Source organism: Zalophus californianus, chromosome 16 (genome assembly GCF_009762305.2).
Source record: "Zalophus californianus isolate mZalCal1 chromosome 16, mZalCal1.pri.v2, whole genome shotgun sequence".
NCBI lineage: Eukaryota > Metazoa > Chordata > Mammalia > Carnivora > Otariidae > Zalophus > Zalophus californianus.
Window position 1 is genome coordinate 56,495,930 of NC_045610.1, and position 16,400 is coordinate 56,512,329.

At 47.0% G+C, this 16,400-nt stretch overlaps 1 protein-coding gene across 2 annotated transcripts; it reads left to right on the forward strand.

The window, feature by feature from the left end:
- Positions 1 to 58: 58 nt before the first annotated feature.
- KCTD2 (potassium channel tetramerization domain containing 2) lies at positions 59 to 15,674 on the forward strand. Of its 2 annotated transcripts, XR_003525249.2 has the most exons (7): positions 59 to 531; positions 2,101 to 2,209; positions 4,026 to 4,117; positions 6,800 to 6,890; positions 7,102 to 7,334; positions 9,598 to 9,693; positions 11,962 to 12,002. XR_003525249.2 is itself a non-coding variant. In XM_027625615.2 (6 exons), exons 1-6 carry the CDS (start codon positions 193 to 195, stop codon positions 12,874 to 12,876), a joined length of 792 nt encoding a protein of 263 aa, XP_027481416.1. In that variant the 5' UTR covers positions 59 to 192; the 3' UTR covers positions 12,877 to 15,674. The 2 variants fall into 2 exon arrangements, 1 of the variants encoding a protein (XP_027481416.1); XM_027625615.2 differs by lacking the exons at positions 6,800 to 6,890; positions 7,102 to 7,334 and adding an exon at positions 12,847 to 15,674 and having other exon boundaries at positions 11,962 to 12,087.
- Positions 15,675 to 16,400: the final 726 nt, after the last annotated feature.

A 16,400-nucleotide genomic window follows, 5' to 3' on the forward strand; every position in this document is an offset into this window, starting at 1 on the left:
GGCTGGTTCCGGAAAGCCCGCCCCTGAGGGCGGGCGCAGCACCTCCCCCTCACGGGTCCCCAGGCGCTGGTTGGGGGCGCTCCCGTCCCTCTCCCCCAGCCCCACCCCCGCCGATGGGCCGGCCCGGCTCTCCCTGCCGAGAGATGGGCCGGCCCGGCGGCGCGCGGGCAGCGGCGGCGGTGGCGGCCCAAGATGGCGGAGCTGCAGCTGGACCCGGCGATGGCGGGGCTGGGAGGGGGTGGCGGGAGCGGGCTGAGCGACGGGGGCGGCCCGGGCCGCGGGCCCCCCAGCCCTCGCCCTGCCGGCCCCACGCCCCGCGGGCACGGCCGCCCGCCCGCCGCTACTGCGCCGGCGCTGGAACCGGGTCCCGGACCGCCAGAGCGGGCAGGGGGCGGCGGTGCGGCCCGCTGGGTCCGGCTGAACGTGGGCGGCACCTACTTCGTGACCACCAGACAGACCCTAGGCCGGGAGCCCAAGTCTTTCCTGTGTCGCCTCTGCTGCCAGGAGGACCCGGAGCTGGACTCGGACAAGGTGCGCCCCGCCCTCGGGCGCGCTCCCGGCCATCGGACCCCTTTCGTGCCTCCTAGCTCGTCCCCAGATTCCTGCGACACGCTCCTCACAGGCGGGCTTTTCGGGCTGGAGCCCCCTCCCCACCCCTCCCCCGCCAGGCTGGCCCTGGGGGCTGTTCTCCCCCATCCTATGTGGCTTTCTCTCTGACCCCGCCCTTCGCTCTCAGCGACTCGTTCCCCACACAGTGCCCACCCGCACCCACAAGAACCCACTCCACACCCCTTCTCCGTATTCCTCTCTACACCTCTCATACCCGCCCCTCAGATCTGCATGAGTTTCCCCCTGGCTCCTCGTCAGCCCCTCACTGCCCTGTGCCAGATGCGTCCAGAGCTGGGTCAGGGTGAGCGAAGGCATCTTTGTAGCTTTCTCAGACTTCCTTTCGGACCCCTCTGCCAAGTTGGGTAAAAGCCTGGGTCTGACAGCTGCAGGAAGTGCTTCTCATGATACCACACTTCTTTCCTGTGGTCCTGGGCCCTGAGCTCGTATCTGGTAACAGTAACTGTGTGAGGACTGTATTAGAGCTCAGATGCACGCCTTGGAAAGAGATTACCAGTTGCCAGTGCAAACCTGAGCCGACTGGTTAAGGCCATCGGAAAATGAAAACTGAAGAATGCTGTTGAGCAAGAGGCATGGCTGCTAACCAAAAGTTGAGAGGTGACGAGACATTTCTAAACCATTTCCAGTTTGAAGTGTTGTTTATTAACTTTACACATTCATCATTTAGTTGCCAGTTTAAAGGCGTTGACCATAGCTTACACCACCTATTCTATATAGCACTCAGCCAGTTACATTGAAATAGAGTTGGGTTTGGTAAAGATAGGCTGATTTTATTTATTCAACATCTACCTCTCTAATCTCCGATCGATGGAAACCTGTCCTGCTGTAACTTTAAAGAAATTCCAAAACCTTTCCTTATAAAGGAATTATTTTTATCTACCCTAAATCTCTCTTGTTGCAATAGAAGCCAGTTTCTTCTTGTTCCTTTTACTGTAAAGATGAGTAGGATTAAAGCTGCTCAGCGCCAAGTCCTGGCAGTGCCAAGCTTCCTCTGGGCACAGAACTGGGGTGTGTGAGTTACAGCTGGCAATGCAGACTCCCAATGATGTTGGCCTTGAGCTCAGGAGTATTGCCAGCTATACAGAGGTTTTCTTAGAATTAGGAATGTGATTTGGGGGAAGCAGAGAAGTCAGAATGTCCATCTCAAGCAGAGATTTAAATAATCAAACTGTGGCATTTTCTTCCCTTTTCTTTACAACAGATATCCCATAGAAGAATGGTGGTAATTGTGTCCAGGTAAAGATTTTAAAGTTCAAGTAAATGCCTGGATGACGTGACTAGACATTGTAACACCCCACCTGAAACGATCTCAGAGTACAAGATACATAAAGCTAGCCTTCTTGCCTGTAGTTTATGATAAGCAACGTCTAGCAAAACTTGCCCTCTCACTAATGAATTGTGACGGAGACGCTGAAACCCTGCCAGGACTTAGTCTGAAAGCTCCAGAGTGATGCCTTTGTGTTTGGTTGACAGGACGAGACAGGGGCCTATCTGATTGACAGAGACCCCACCTACTTTGGTCCTATCCTAAACTACCTCCGCCATGGGAAACTCATCATTACAAAGGAGTTGGCAGAAGAAGGTAAGAACAATGTTTGAACTGGGCATTTTCAAACTTCGGGCCATATCTTTAAAGCTGTTTCACAGATTTGAAACTTTTTTTTGACATTTTCATCCAAGTTCATGTGCAGGTGTAGTAAAGGTTTATGAAAGTGAGCAGGGAGTCTCTTGTTACCTAGTCTTATCTGAGGAAGTCTTGCTTAAGGGATCCCCACTGGGCTCTGTTCAGCCTCCTGAATGAGAAGGAAAATAGGTAGCTCAGTTTTGCAGTTTGCAGATAGCTTCAGGAGCATTCTCCAAACCTGCAGAATTGTCAGGGTCCCTTTTTACTTTTACTTATGTGCCTGCGAGCAGTGAATGTCTGTAGCCCGAAGCATCACACCTCTGACATTAATTATTTATATTTTCAATTTTAGTTTGAACTTGCAGCTATAAAAAATAATAAAGGCTTGGCCTCATTTCTTTTAAGACTGGTCTCATGCTTCCTTGTAAATTTTTGCAGCTGACCTAATTCATTCTCCAGTCCATTGTCAGGTGTGTCATCGGTTGCCTCATGTCTTCGGTTTGTAGGGCATCTGGACTGTAAGTGGGTCTAGACATCTTTCTAAAAGGCTTGGCGTGGTCTCACCAAAGACATTCAGTTGAAGATTGGAGCCTGTCCCTAAATCCAGGGCACCCTGACCTGGAAGCTTTAGCTCTGAGTAAGAAAGCTGTAATGGCTGTGCTAGTTAATGAAGTGGCTGCGAAACATATCTGTTTCGACCAGTAAAAAGAGGACTCGCATGCTCGCTCTCTTTGTTTTTTTAACATTTCAAATGCATACAAAAATAATGGGAATAGTACAATAAATTCCATGCACCCACCATCCAGCTTCAATAATTACTACCTCACGGATAATCTTGTTTCTTGAAAAGAGAAAGCTTCAGCATTTTTTCTGAAGTCTTTAAAAAAATTGTTTTCTATTTTGAAACTATTTCAAACTCAGAGAAAGGGGCAAGAATAGCACAGAGAACTCCCCGATTCACCAATTTTTAACATTTTTTTGGTCATACTTGTGTTATCATCTGTTCTGTCTCTCCCCTCCTGTCCTTCCTCCCTTCCCCACCAGTTTTTACTTCTGAACTATTTGAGACTAAATTACAGATTCACCCCTTAATACTTCAGTGTATTTCCCAAGAACAAGGGTACAGTATAGTTATCGAGTTCAGGAAATTTAATATTGATAAATACTTGTATCTGCAGCTTATATTCCAATTTTATCAGCTGTTCCAATAACATTTTTTATAGCAAGTGTTTTTGTCTGATACCAGATCACACATCCCCCTTAGTTGTCCTGTCCAAGGCCTTTGATTTTATTTAGCACAGCATTCTTTCAGTAATTTTTATGTCGTTTTATGTCGTTCAAATAATAAGCATCCTATTAAATCTAGTCCACATAAATTTATATACACCCACCCCTCGTCATTTTTAGGACAAACTGGGTAAGCATTGCAAGCTCAGGAGTTCTCCAATATGACCAGTTCCAGGAAGTAAGTGACATATGGGAAAAGGTGTCCTGCAGCTAATGGGCAGGTGCAGGGAGAGTCGGGGAAGGTGCCAAGTGGGAAACTGCAGGGGTGAAACAGAGTGAACAGAGCAGACCCAGAGCTTGATGCACTCACTCTGGAGAGAAGGAAATGGGTACACCCTAAACAGCAAAGAAATGTTTACCAGGCTGAAGGAGTGAGACTAGGCTTCCATTTGAAAAATGCAGTTCTTAGCAAACATGGAAACTTCAGCCTATTGCTGTTTTCTGGGGAACACACACATCTCTAACTACAGTTTGGTCCTTGTCCTAGGTGTTTTGGAAGAAGCGGAGTTTTACAACATTGCATCTCTTGTGCGGCTGGTAAAGGAACGGATACGGGACAATGAGAACAGAACTTCTCAGGTAATAGGTTTTGAACTCTTTTTTTTTTTTTTTAATAAGATTTTATTTTTAATCTCTTCAGCCAGCATGGGGCTGGAACTCATGACCCTAAGATCAGGAGTCACAAGGTCCACCGACTGAGCCAGCCAGGCACCCCACGGGTTTTGAACTCTTAAAGGGAAAAGGTCTCAGTGGCTCTTTGTCGCTGTGTCTGGGTGGGATTTGAAAGGGATGATGTGCTGTCAGGCAAGAGCTACCTCTCCCCTTAAAGCTGGAGGTCTGTGTGGAACACGGTCCATCCGCCAGGCAGACAGCACATTCGCCACCGGACTTCTACAGAACAAGGAAACAGAAGAACACATAACAAAACAAAACAGCCCTCCTGTCCCTTTAAAAGAAGGAGAGGTTGTGGCTGCTCACCATTTGGTAGCAGGAGGAGCCCACCCCACTTTAGGTCTGGAAACTTGTTCTTGCAGACAGAGTATCTGTCCCCCTTCACATAAAGGCCCAGTGAGCTCTTGCTTCCACCTGTTGGCCACTGTTAGGACCAGCCTTTTTTAAAGTGTGATCACGTCCCGTTCAGCTCCTGATAGCCATGTGAAACCAGTCTCGTGGCCTAGACTTCAGGAACTGCTTGTGAATCATGCTTCTGAGGAAATAATCTCAAGCTTCTCTGTTTATTATGAAGTCTGGGTTTTTATATTAAGTCAGTAGATAGAGTAACAACAACAACAACAACAAAACACAATTTGCCACCTAGTTTGAGAAGACAGTAGGGCACACAGAGCTTATTTCACATCACATCACCCATCACATGTCATAAGTGGCCACAGTGGCATCTTTTAGGCCCTTGAGATTCTCTGCCTCCTAGGAGAGGGTCTGTGCCCTCTAGAAGCTTGAAGTCTAGCAGGGAAACAGACGTTCCCTTTCCTGTATAGGCTCTATTTTAAGAAGGTACAACTGCAGTGACAGGGCAGCATCGGACTCCACTGTGACCATCTGTCTTGTAGCCTGACTTGCCTCTTATCCCATCAGCTCCTGGTGATGGATGCTTTCCTGAGATCCAATCTATTGCAATGTAGAATTTTCCTGTGATTCAGAAGGCAATGTTTCTTTTCAAAAGTCAAAACAAAACAAAAAGTAAAAAATAGTTCCTTTCTATGTTAGACTTCATATATCCAAGTTTTCTGGCTCCAAATGGAGTTTATCTGATTGGATAACTGACATCTATGATAAAAAATGGCTTTTCTTATTCACTTTATCTGTAGTAGTTTGCGAAGGTGGAAAGAAGAGCTTATTTAGTTTTCTTCCTTCTGGCTGATGGCTGAAAGCCTTCTTTTTAATGTTCAGAAATGAATTTATAGTTGGTTTGCAATTTACCATACAAACTGTGATCTGGTGGCAACAATCTTGTTGCCATCTCGGATTATAGGTACGTGGCATCTTTCTCTATTGTAGATACTTAGTAGCTGGACGTTCTGAAAACCTAGCTTTAGCCTCAATTATCCACATTCCAAAAAAACTTTTGATTACTTAGTGTCGGTTGTGATGGTACCATGAATTATGTAATTTGAAGCCATTCAACCCCAATGTTCTCAGTTCTTTGCCATTAGCTCAGTCCTTGAGGGCATTGTAAGATCTGTTTGATGACAGCGATTAAGCAGCGATTAAATTAATTAGTCCTCTAGGTTCTGAAGGCTTGTGGATGTAGACCCAGTTGGAAGCTTTTTTGTTCTAGGGATGTCAAGGCCTTTTTGATGCTAACTGATCTTTCCATCTGTCTTTTTTATTTAGTGAAACTCTGAGCAGTGGATTTGAGGTGGTTCAAAAACACTCTCTTTTATATGTGTCACAGACCGCTCAAAGGTGAAATTGGCCATTTGTATTTTTGTGGCTGTCATTTCAAACACATTATCTCCTTTAACTTGCCTATTTTTTTTTTCTTTAAGATTTTAAATAATCTTAGGGGCGTCTGGGTGGCTCAATTGTTAACCGTCTGCCTTCAGCTCAGGTCATGATCCTGGAGTCCTGGGATCGAGCCCCACATCAGGCTCCCTGCTCCGCGGGAAGCCTGCTTCTCCCTCTCTTGCTCCCCCTTCTTGTGTTCCCTCTCTTGCTGTGTCCCTCTCTGTCAAATAAATAAATAAAATCTTTAAATAAATAAATAAATACATAATCTCTCTACCCAACATGGGGCTGGAACTTACAACCCCAAGATTAAGAGCCACATGCTCCGACTGAGCTAGCCAGGTGCCCATAACTGGTCTATATTTCAAGGAGACACACATGACAGGGATTCAGGCAAAGCCCAAGATGTGGGTGTCCCACCCCACTTTTTAGTGACTTCTCAACTCTTCTGGTGGCTGCCACCACTCTTCTACTTTGCTGTCTCTGATAATATTTTTTTGTTAGGTCATTAATCTTAGTGCATTAGAGAACACCTGTGGTTTACTTTTGAAGAGAAAAATTAAAAAGAGGTAATACATCTTAAATACCTGGGGCTTTGACAGTTGTCGCCAGTATCATAGATCTTTCATGATACTCTGAGTATCATGAATATCATTTTATAACATAAAACTCTTGGTTGTTTCCAAAATACGTGATTAGAGATCATTGAAATCTTTCCGAGATTTGTTCTATATTTTATGTGGAGGGAATGTTTCTCTTGGTACTCATGTAACAACAGTGCATTCGGTCCGGAAGGGGACAACATGGAAGAAAGAGCACAGCGTTGTTGGCAGACCGGCCCGAGCCCCGGCGCTGCCTCCATCCCGACAGGCACCACCTGACTCAGGCAAGACACTGCGCTAACACCAGTGTTCCGCGGAAGACGGGAGCGGAAGGGAATAAACACTCTGGGCTTGTAGCGCTCCATAATCCAGAGCTGCTTTTGTTGAGCCAGTATTTCCCCAGTAGTGAGTTCTTCCAAAACCAATTTTCCAGATAACTGAAGCCCAGTCATCCTTTTGAAAAAGTACTAAAGCCCAATTTCCATTTTTCTTAAGGAAACAGTCCATATTTTCCTAAAATCCTGTGAATATAACCAGTCTCTGCATGATGGGACATCATTGTTCTGAGCTTCCGTTGCTCTTTGTGCTCTAACAAATGCCTCATGTCCTTTGGGACGGGCAGTGGGTGTGCAGCTGTTGGACCCAACACCGAATGGTCTGAGATTGACAAACACAGAGTCTTCCTGTTTGCCTCTAATTGTCCTTCTATGAACAAGAGCTTTCATCTGGTGAGCGTGCCTCCCTGCAGCAACCCTTGCCCTCACCTGACTTTGGGTTTTGTTTTTTTTTTTTTAAAGATTGATCGATTGGGGCACCTGGGTGGCTCAGTTGTTAAGCGTCTGCCTTTGGCTTAGGTAATGATCCCAGGGTTCTGGGATTGAGCCCCCGCATCAGGCTCCCTGCTCTGCAGGAAGCCTGCTTCTCCCTCTCCCACTCCCCCTGCTTGTGTTCCCTCTCTCGCTGTGTCTCTCTCCGTCAAATAAATAAATAAAATCTTAAAAAAAATAATAAAACTTGATTGATTGATTTGAGAGAAAGAGATGGAACAGAGGGAGAGTGAGAGGGAGAAGCAGACTCCCCACTGAGCAGAGAACCTGACACAGGGCTCGATCCCAGAACCCTGAGATCGTGACGTGAGCCGAAGGCAGATGCTTAACTGAGTGAGCCACCCAAGCGCCCCCTGACTTTGGCTTCTAAGTCTCACAGGCCAAGTCCTAAATGTGAGGGGTTCTCCTGTGGATAAAGTGTAGGGGCCTTAGTGCTGCAACTTTGGGGCATTCATTCTTTTTGATTCTGGTTTTAACTTCTTTTCCAGAGTTGAGTGGGCTAGCAAATGACTTCTGTCTGGGGGCGGCTGGGTGGCTCAGTTGTTAAGCGTCTGCCTTTGGCTCAGGTCATGATCCCAGGGTTCTGGGATCGAGCCTCGCATCAGGCTCCCTGCTCAGCAGGAAGCCTGCTTCTCCCTCTCCCACTCCCCCTGCTTGTGTTCCCTCTCTCGTCTCTCTGTCAAATAAATTAAAAAAAATTTTTTAAACAATTAAAAAAATAAAAAATAAAAAATGTTAAAAAAAAATTACTTCTGGGCGCCTGGGTGTCTCAGTTGGTTGGGCAACTGCCTTCGGCTCAGGTCATGATCCTGGAGTCCCGGGATCGAGTACCGCATTGGGCTCCCTGCTCGGCAGGGAGTCTGTTTCTCCCTCTGACCCTCCCCCCTCTCATGTGCTTTCTCTCTCATTCTCTCTCTCAAGTAAATAAATAAAATCTTAAAAAAAAAAAATTACTTCTGTCTGAATCTCCGACACCACCTGGGTGTCCAACAGCTTATCCTATCCTGACGCTAACTAATACATAGTAACTTTCTACAGGTTTCAGGGCTCAGTCCCACACTTCAGACACCAGTGCCACATCCCAGGTCCCCAGGCTACCTGCACTTCTGTCCATCGTGGTTACAAATTGAAGGGTTCCCATGACATCTCCCTTTGGGTTCAGTAATTTACTAGAACAACTCCTAGAACCCAGGAAAATGCTCTACTTACTATTAAAGTTTATCTCTAGGAGACAAGGAACAGCCAGATGGAGAGAGACATGGGGTGGGGTCTGAGCACGGGAGCCTTCCTGGGATGTACTGCTTGCCTGGCCCCTGGTTATGTTTGCCAACTTGGAAGCCCCTTGAGCCCCAGGGTTGGGGAGTTTTTAAGGATGTTTCATTATGTAGGCACAACTAATTAAATCATTGGCCGTTGGTGATGGAATTCAGTCTTCAGTCCCTCTCCCTCCCACTGAGGTCCAAAGTCAGCAAATAGGACTGGATGTTCTAACCTTCTAATGGTGCTTGGTCTTTCTGGGGACCAGTCATTAGCACAAAAAAGACATTTTTATCCCTCAAGAAATTGCAAGGATTTTAGGAGCTCTGTGCTAGGAACCAGGAACAAAGACCAAATATTTATTTTTTAGTATACGCTTTTGTAATGGGAATGCTACCATTTAACACTGAAACACTTTCACTGTCAGGTACCATCAACAGAGGGTAAAAATGGTTTGAACATTGGTATATTGTGGGATTCCTATTTAATATATTATTCCCATAATAAGGTTTCACTCTGAATAAACCAAAATATGGTCCACATTTTCAGCATGTATGTTAGATATGAACCACTTAAGATGATATGAATTTCTTGTCCAAAGTGATTTTATTCTATTTTCTACTTTGGGAAATAGATGAAATCTAAGCACATAATTCATTTCTCTGAACTTCAGAATTATTTTACCCACTAATTCATAGCCTTTGGCCTTTTTTTTCTTTCTTTCCTTGGATAAGTTTTTATTGAAAAATGACATTGCTCCTTGTCAGAGGGGCTAGGGTGTGGCTGTCCAGAAAAAATGTACAAGCAAACTCCTTTTCGGTGTTCGTTTTTGGGAAGAGCTGCACCAGGGCAGCTGCAAACTGTTGTGTCCTTGAGATTGTTCTTCAAAGTCTATTGGTTGTCACAGGGCCCTGTGAAGCACGTGTACAGAGTCCTACAGTGCCAGGAGGAGGAGCTTACGCAGATGGTCTCCACTATGTCTGATGGTTGGAAATTCGAACAGGTATGTTTCCCAGGAGGCCACGCGCCTCAAACCATCGCCACCCATAGGCAGCTCATAACCCAGGGGGTTCGTAGGGCCAGGTGGGAACCTGTTCAGAAACATGGGAAAGAGCCGCTTGGTGTGGATTATTTGCTCAGTCATACAGGATGAGTTGGGGAGAATTCCGAATAGTATCATGTCTTCCGACTTCACATCCAAGTTTCAATTTGATTGTGCCCAGAGGGAGCCAGCCAGCTTGCTTAGGCTTGAAAGTGCCTCTCTGGGGTTTTTCCCTCCCTCAGAGGGATTCCTTTCAAAAGTGCTCAGTTGACACATTCTAGAATAAGTACCTAAAGGGGGCTAGGATTCAGCAACAGCCCTTCCTATCCCTCCCCCAGGGTGAGAATGCTATCATTCCAAATATATATGTAATCCATCCAGAAAAGCATGAACAGGTGTAATGTGAAAGGAGTCAGAGGTGGTGAGAAGTGTAGCCTGGCCGTTTCCCATCAGTCTGTGCATTTCTGTTCCTTCAGCTTTGTGCCGTGGCGGAAGTATCCAAACAAAGCCACACAGTCAGAATTGTACTGTTCTCTTCCATTAGATGGCAGAATTGTTCAGCTCATCTATTGTGTTCACCACAGGGAGGCTGGGTGTTCATGCACAGAATGAATTGTTAGAGTTTTGTGTGGATCATGCCAATTTTTGTGCAGAGTTGAAGAGTCAGTTGAATGGTCACCATAAACTCGCCTTCTCAAATAGCTGCTGTGCTTCCTGTTAAGAGCATTGTGTTATAGATTGAATATACAGGTGTCTCCGCCTTCAGAGCCAACACGGGATCATTCCTCACATTTTCCTGCACTGCTGAATCCATTCTGCCTTTGTATGTCGGCCTAGTTCTTAATCAGGTGGGGGCTGCAAAATGTTGCCATACTTCCACTCCACAAGTATTTCCCCTGATATGTTTTTCCTTTTTCAAAGATTTTAAGTAATCTCTACACCCAACATGGGGCTCAAACTCATGACCCTGAAATCAAGAGTCACATGCTTCTCCTACTGAGCCAGCCAGACACCCCTCCCTGGTATAAGTCTTAAGCAAAGAATACTATAAAAAAAAATTTTTAAGTATTTTTTTTAAGATTTTTTTTTTTAATTTGAGAGAGATTGAGGATGAAAGTGGGGTGAGGGGCAGAGAGAGAAGCGGACTCCCCACTGAGCAGGGAGCCTGATGCAGGACTCAGTCCAGGGACTTTGGGATCATGACCTGAGCCAAGGCAGACGCTTAACCGACTGAGCCACCCGGGGGCCCTTTTAAGTATTCTTTATGAAACCAGTGAATAATTTTGAATCTTTTTCTCATCTTGTTAATGTTCTGGGGGCAGGTGAGGCATGTTTGTACTAACTCTGTTATACGGATGAGGAAGTTAAGGCACAGGGAGGCAGAGGGGCCCAAAGCCCATTCATAGAGCAAGTCAGTCATGTTCTTCTTTTTTTTTTTTTGAAAGATTTTATTTATTTTTTTTGACAGATAGAGACACAGAGAGAGAGGGAACACAAGCAGGGTGAGTGGGAGAGGGAGAACAGGCTTTCCGCGGAGTGGGGAGCCCAATGCTGGGGTCAGTCCCCTGACACTGGGATCATGACCTGAGCCGAAGGCAGACGCTTAAAGACTGAGCCACCCAGGCACTCCCAGTCATGTTCTTCTGACTTGAGGCCCTACATGCTTGCCCGGATGACTTACCCTTTGGCTCCATTTTTCCCTGTGCATGTGTATTTCCTATTTAGAATTGAATCCTGAATTCAATTCGCTAAAAAGGTTAAAAGTTCCAGCAGCATATGGCTTATGGTAACTCTTCAGTGATTCAGTGCTTTCCAGAGCCTTCTGAGTACCAGTCTCCGGTCTAGGACTTCTGTCTAAAGATGAGCCAGCTCTGTGTAGGTGTTTGGCTGAAACAAGTGTCCATTCTCATTCACAGAAACATTCTCATTCACCTCGGTGTTTGCTAGAAGAAGTATGGTCATGTTAATCCTAGTCGCTGACTTTGAGATTGTTTCAAGTGGTTGGGTGGGGAGACCCTGGCAGAACCCATACTTTCCTTCTCTGGGGAAAGTTCACTGAGGATGCCCTGGTGAGTAACTGAGATCCAGATGTCCCCCGGGGCCTTGATAGTCCCAGACAATCATCATCCATGAGAAGCAAAACTACACAGTTCGGTCAGGAGGAGGGTTGGATTTGTGTGGCACTTTGGTACCTTAAGGTGACTGTTCACCATATTCTTGTTCTGTCAGCTAATCAGCATTGGATCTTCCTATAACTATGGAAATGAGGATCAGGCAGAATTCCTCTGTGTTGTCTCCAGAGAACTAAATAATTCTACCAATGGCATTGTCATAGAGCCCAGTGAAAAGGCAAAGGTAAGAAATTGCATCACCAGAATTTTGTCTCTGACTCGTTTGTTTCCGGCCCCTCAGGGGGCTTTGTCTGAACCGTTCGTTGCTTGAGGTTTCTTCCCTTTCCTTCTGAAGCAAGCTTTGCATTTTGCCTTCATTTTGGTCTTTGACTGTTATAATTTAAATCAGGATTTATGGAGCAGAGACTGAGGGTTCTTAGTTAGGAAACGGGTACTGAAATAGGGTAGACTTACATACCCTCTGTCAAATCAATGAAAACATCTTATTCCCTCTAATTACTACAACGTGAGAATTCTGAAACTCAAAATTGGAAAATATTTTGTGTTTATTCCTTGAAACTGTTCTCTTTTTTTTTCCCCCTGCCTCAAGAGAAAAGGTATTTGGTTACCTTTGTGACCTCCTCACCTTAAGTTACTGGAAAACTGTACACTGTTCTCTCACAGGCTCATATGCGCACACGTGCACTCCTAAGTCAGCAGCACATGGTGTGTCTGAACTATTTCCTTTGGCATCAACACGTAATCTTGGGCCCCACGGTGTTCAGCAAGAGTCTTTTACAACTGAAGTTCTTCAGGGGAGGTCAGGGCTGCAGCCCTGTCTTGCTCCCTGGTTTAACAAGGATTGTTGTGCTGCTCACGAGGGTCCAGTGGAAAGCAGCCATGGGTCCCTTTTCCCTCAGCAGTCTGCTTAGCAGCCTCAGCCTAAAAGCTGGTCCGCTGCAAAGTCCAAGCCTCAGCCCTCTCCCCGATGTTTCACTTGCAGATTCTTCAGGAGAGAGGATCTCGGATGTAAATTCCTTAACCAACAGGAGAGCAACCCAGCAGAGCACCTCGTGAAGTTAAATCTTGCTCCTGTACATTAACCGAGCTACTGCAAAGCAAAGCTGAGCCTGGCCCCCCAGTGGAGAAGTGTTCTGGTCAAAACCAAAGGAACCCCTGCCCCCACCCACAGGAACCTGAAGACAGATGCGGCTCCCGGCTGCAGAATACCTTTTCAGAAACCTGCTTTTGTTTTCTTAGCCAGTGTTGTGACAAATCTTTATAACCGCAGCTGGGATGGGTTCCCAGTTGGGGCCCTTATGGACATCTGTGGGAAGGGAAGAGGAAGGCTTAGCTCCTTGTACATGCCCGTACTTCAGGGAAGCTGGAGCAAATGAAAGAGGATCGTCCCTGAGCTGCGCCATATTTTCACCTGAGTGCCACGTTGGACGTTCGCAGCTGCTTTGTAACACTATCTTTCCCCTCCTCTGCACCCCAAACTAATGCAGCAGATGCCAAGGATCGTGGCTTCAGTTTGTCAAATTGAATTGAGGTTTTGCATAAAGGATAGAGTTGCCAGAGTACCTCCACATTCCTGTGAACAAAACCTCTTTGAGGAAGGGGACGATGGAGTGTCCTTGGTTGTGGGTGGGGGTTGGGGATCGCCGCTCTGGGTTTGGGGCACTCACCTGCTACCATGTTCATCCTTGCCTCATTTACCTCCAGTAGCTTACTTTCTCCCCAAGAGGAGGTCTGGGGCAGGTGGCATCCTGCACTCTGTCACACAGACAGATGGGAGCTTCAGGTAGTTGGTCTGTAGCCTTCACTCACCCTCTGTTGGTCCATCTTCCTTCTCTGACTTTTTAAACTGGACCGAAGATAAAAGGGACTTGGGATCCTCTGATGGCTTGGGGTGGGGACAGCATTTCTTTGAAAGTTGCCAAATGTGTTATGTTGTAGTATCCAAAAGTGTTATTTCTGTGACTGTCTCTTGGAAATGCCTTGACTGAACGTCCAGTATTTTTTTTGTGTCCATTCTCGGTTTCTAACCTTGACAAACTTGCCTGACAGGTGTGTCAGTGACCTCATACCATCCCCGGTAGAGTGTATGTGTTTGCTGGGCAGTCCGAGGATGCCAACCCTTAGCATCACTTCTTTCTTCAGAGTGCCATGTCATGGAGAATCAAATGCTTGTTTGACCAAGGAGGGGAGTAAAGCCCTCTTTTGGGCTGGGATCACAGAGTTTGTAGCTGGATTTTCTCTCTGAGCTTTTGAGTCTTGGTGAGCAGTCATCGAATGCAAAGGGCCAGAGAATCCTTATTTTTCCCTAGATGACTTTCCTAGTGTGGCAGATGGCCCAGAGAAGGGGAAGGTGCCATGGGACCCTCCGTCTGTAACAGCCACCTCGTGCCAGTCACTCCCGGCTTCCTCTGCAGCGGAGTGTCTGTCTGCTCCACAGCTCAGTTGCTTCCTAGGTGGGCCTGGAGCTGTAATTTTTGGAAATGACTTACAGGCTGTGCTAAATGTCTTTTGCGCATGTGACCTGCCCATGTGCAGATGGCATAACTTCTTCAGGATTCTCGCTTTGACCTTACCTGTGTGTAGAGCAGGATAGAAATGTGTGTGCAGGGGTGTCTGCGGATATGTGAGCGTGCATGTGGACGTCAGCACCTCAGAACTCTGGCCTGTGCCCACGATTTCTACAGCTGTAAAATGTTATAGGAACTTCTTCCTACAGAAAAGCCTTTCAAAAAAGCCACAGGTATCATCCTATCATCTTTCAGAAAAAATAAAAAGATTTGAGAGTGTCAAGGAAAAGCTGCTCTGACCAGAATAAGACAGAGGACTTTGGAAGAGGTGCTCTTTGGCCAATTCAAAAAAGTAACATTTGACTCAAAGGAGGGAAAGCAGCCTCATTTGGGGCCTGGAGCCCAATCAGATTTGCTTCCCCAGGGCATGCCTGGTGATGGCCGTGCTCCCCAGCCTGCACAAAGGAGTGAAGCAAGGTGGACCAGAGGGCAGAGGAGAGCGAGCCCCTCAGAAACACATGGTTACTCATTTCTCTTTTCAGAGTCCCACAGTGGATTCTGTAGAAAGGCTGCTGAGCCCCTTACTCAGCAGAGGAACAAACAGGTGACATTTCTGCTCTCCTAGAGGGCTGGCTTTCGTGAGGATTCCTTCCTCATGGCAACCCAATGCCAGTTGTTCAGTGCTCCTGAATCTGAGGATGATTCATTTCCTAAGGTTTCTGCAAAAGTACTCACCCCAGCCCTTTATGAACCGAGTCAGTATTTTTTCCTGAAAGCCTTCTCCCCCGGGAGAGTCCGGCTGATGACTTCGGAAAGAGGTCTCACCATCGTTTTGGGGGTGTCACATGGCCAGTGACCCACATTCTCTCCAGCTGCCCAGTGCTGCCAGGTGGGGAGGGTCTTCCTTCTTCATTCTGTGCCCAGGCCCGAGGCCATGGGCCATGCAGGCCCAGTTCACGAAACAGCCTGGCCTCTTCTAGGAAACGCCACAATAGGGCGCTTCTGTCTTTCCCTCAGAACCTGCTTTCTCCTTGGCAGTGAAGCATGGCCCAACCTCCTCTAGAGCGACTTCGTTTCTGCAGTCTTAACTGATCTCAGGGGTGTCGGCGAGGTGTAGGGGAGGAAGGGACAGAGATGCTGGGGTGGGGGCGGCAAGAGGACACCCACGCCCTCCAGCATGGCCTTTGACCCAGAGGTTAGGGACCATGTCTGTCACTTGTGGGTGCCATTTGTTACTGTTTGTGTATTTGAATAAAGTCTGAAATGCTGTGACCTTCTTTTGTCAATAAAGACATGAAACAAACCTCTGACTCACCTTGGTTTCCCATCACTACTGATGATTCTCAAACTGTTCTCAGGAGATGAATTTCACTGTATCTTTCCTACCAGGGCCTCTTATAAAGTCCTTATTTCTCCTGCTGCTGAAGCTGCCTGAGGGGGTGTTGGGCCTTCTGTCCTCCAGGGGACAGATGGGCTACCCACCAAAGAGTTGGGAAGGGGAAGAGTATGAGACCATTTTTAAGGGAAAAGAAATCTTCCTGGAAGATTAAGTGGCTAGGTGCCCATTTTCTCTGCATGGTAGAGAATGAGGAATAAATGTGAGGTGAGACAAGTAACCAGCAGGCTAAGTATCGGTCACTGAAGGCACCAGGCAGGGTGTGGGACCCTCAGAAGGCATTAGATTGTCCCCTCCCAGAGGGTGCTTACAGTTGGGGAGACATCGTGTACACACAAATGTAGAAACAAGGTATGTGTTTGTATCAGCCAGGGTCTAGTGGGAAAGAGACCACAGCAGTCAACAGGTGGTAAGGAGGAAAGGGCCCCGAGGGACACTGAGGTGTCAGATGTAGTGACTGCCGGACACCGTTATTGCTCCCAGGGCAGGGGAGCAAAGGGAAGAGGTTGGGACTGTTAAAAGGTAGAGGCTTGCAGGAGGGGCCCCGTGAAGGAGATGCTGCCATCTCAGGGGCTCAGGGAGGCTGGTTCCAGGACCACACTACTCCTGGGACCAGCTGTGGCCGCCAGAGCG

Excerpts from the sequence above, each read along its gene's own strand:
- KCTD2 (XM_027625615.2), top strand. The coding sequence starts at position 193 with ATGGCGGAGCTGCAGCTGGACCCGGCGATGGCGGGGCTGGGAGGGGGT. Across the intron at positions 2,210-4,025 it reads AAAGGAGTTGGCAGAAGAAG|GTGTTTTGGAAGAAGCGGAG; the intron begins GTAAGAACAATG and ends TCCTTGTCCTAG. Across the intron at positions 9,694-11,961 it reads ATGGTTGGAAATTCGAACAG|CTAATCAGCATTGGATCTTC; the intron begins GTATGTTTCCCA and ends TTGTTCTGTCAG.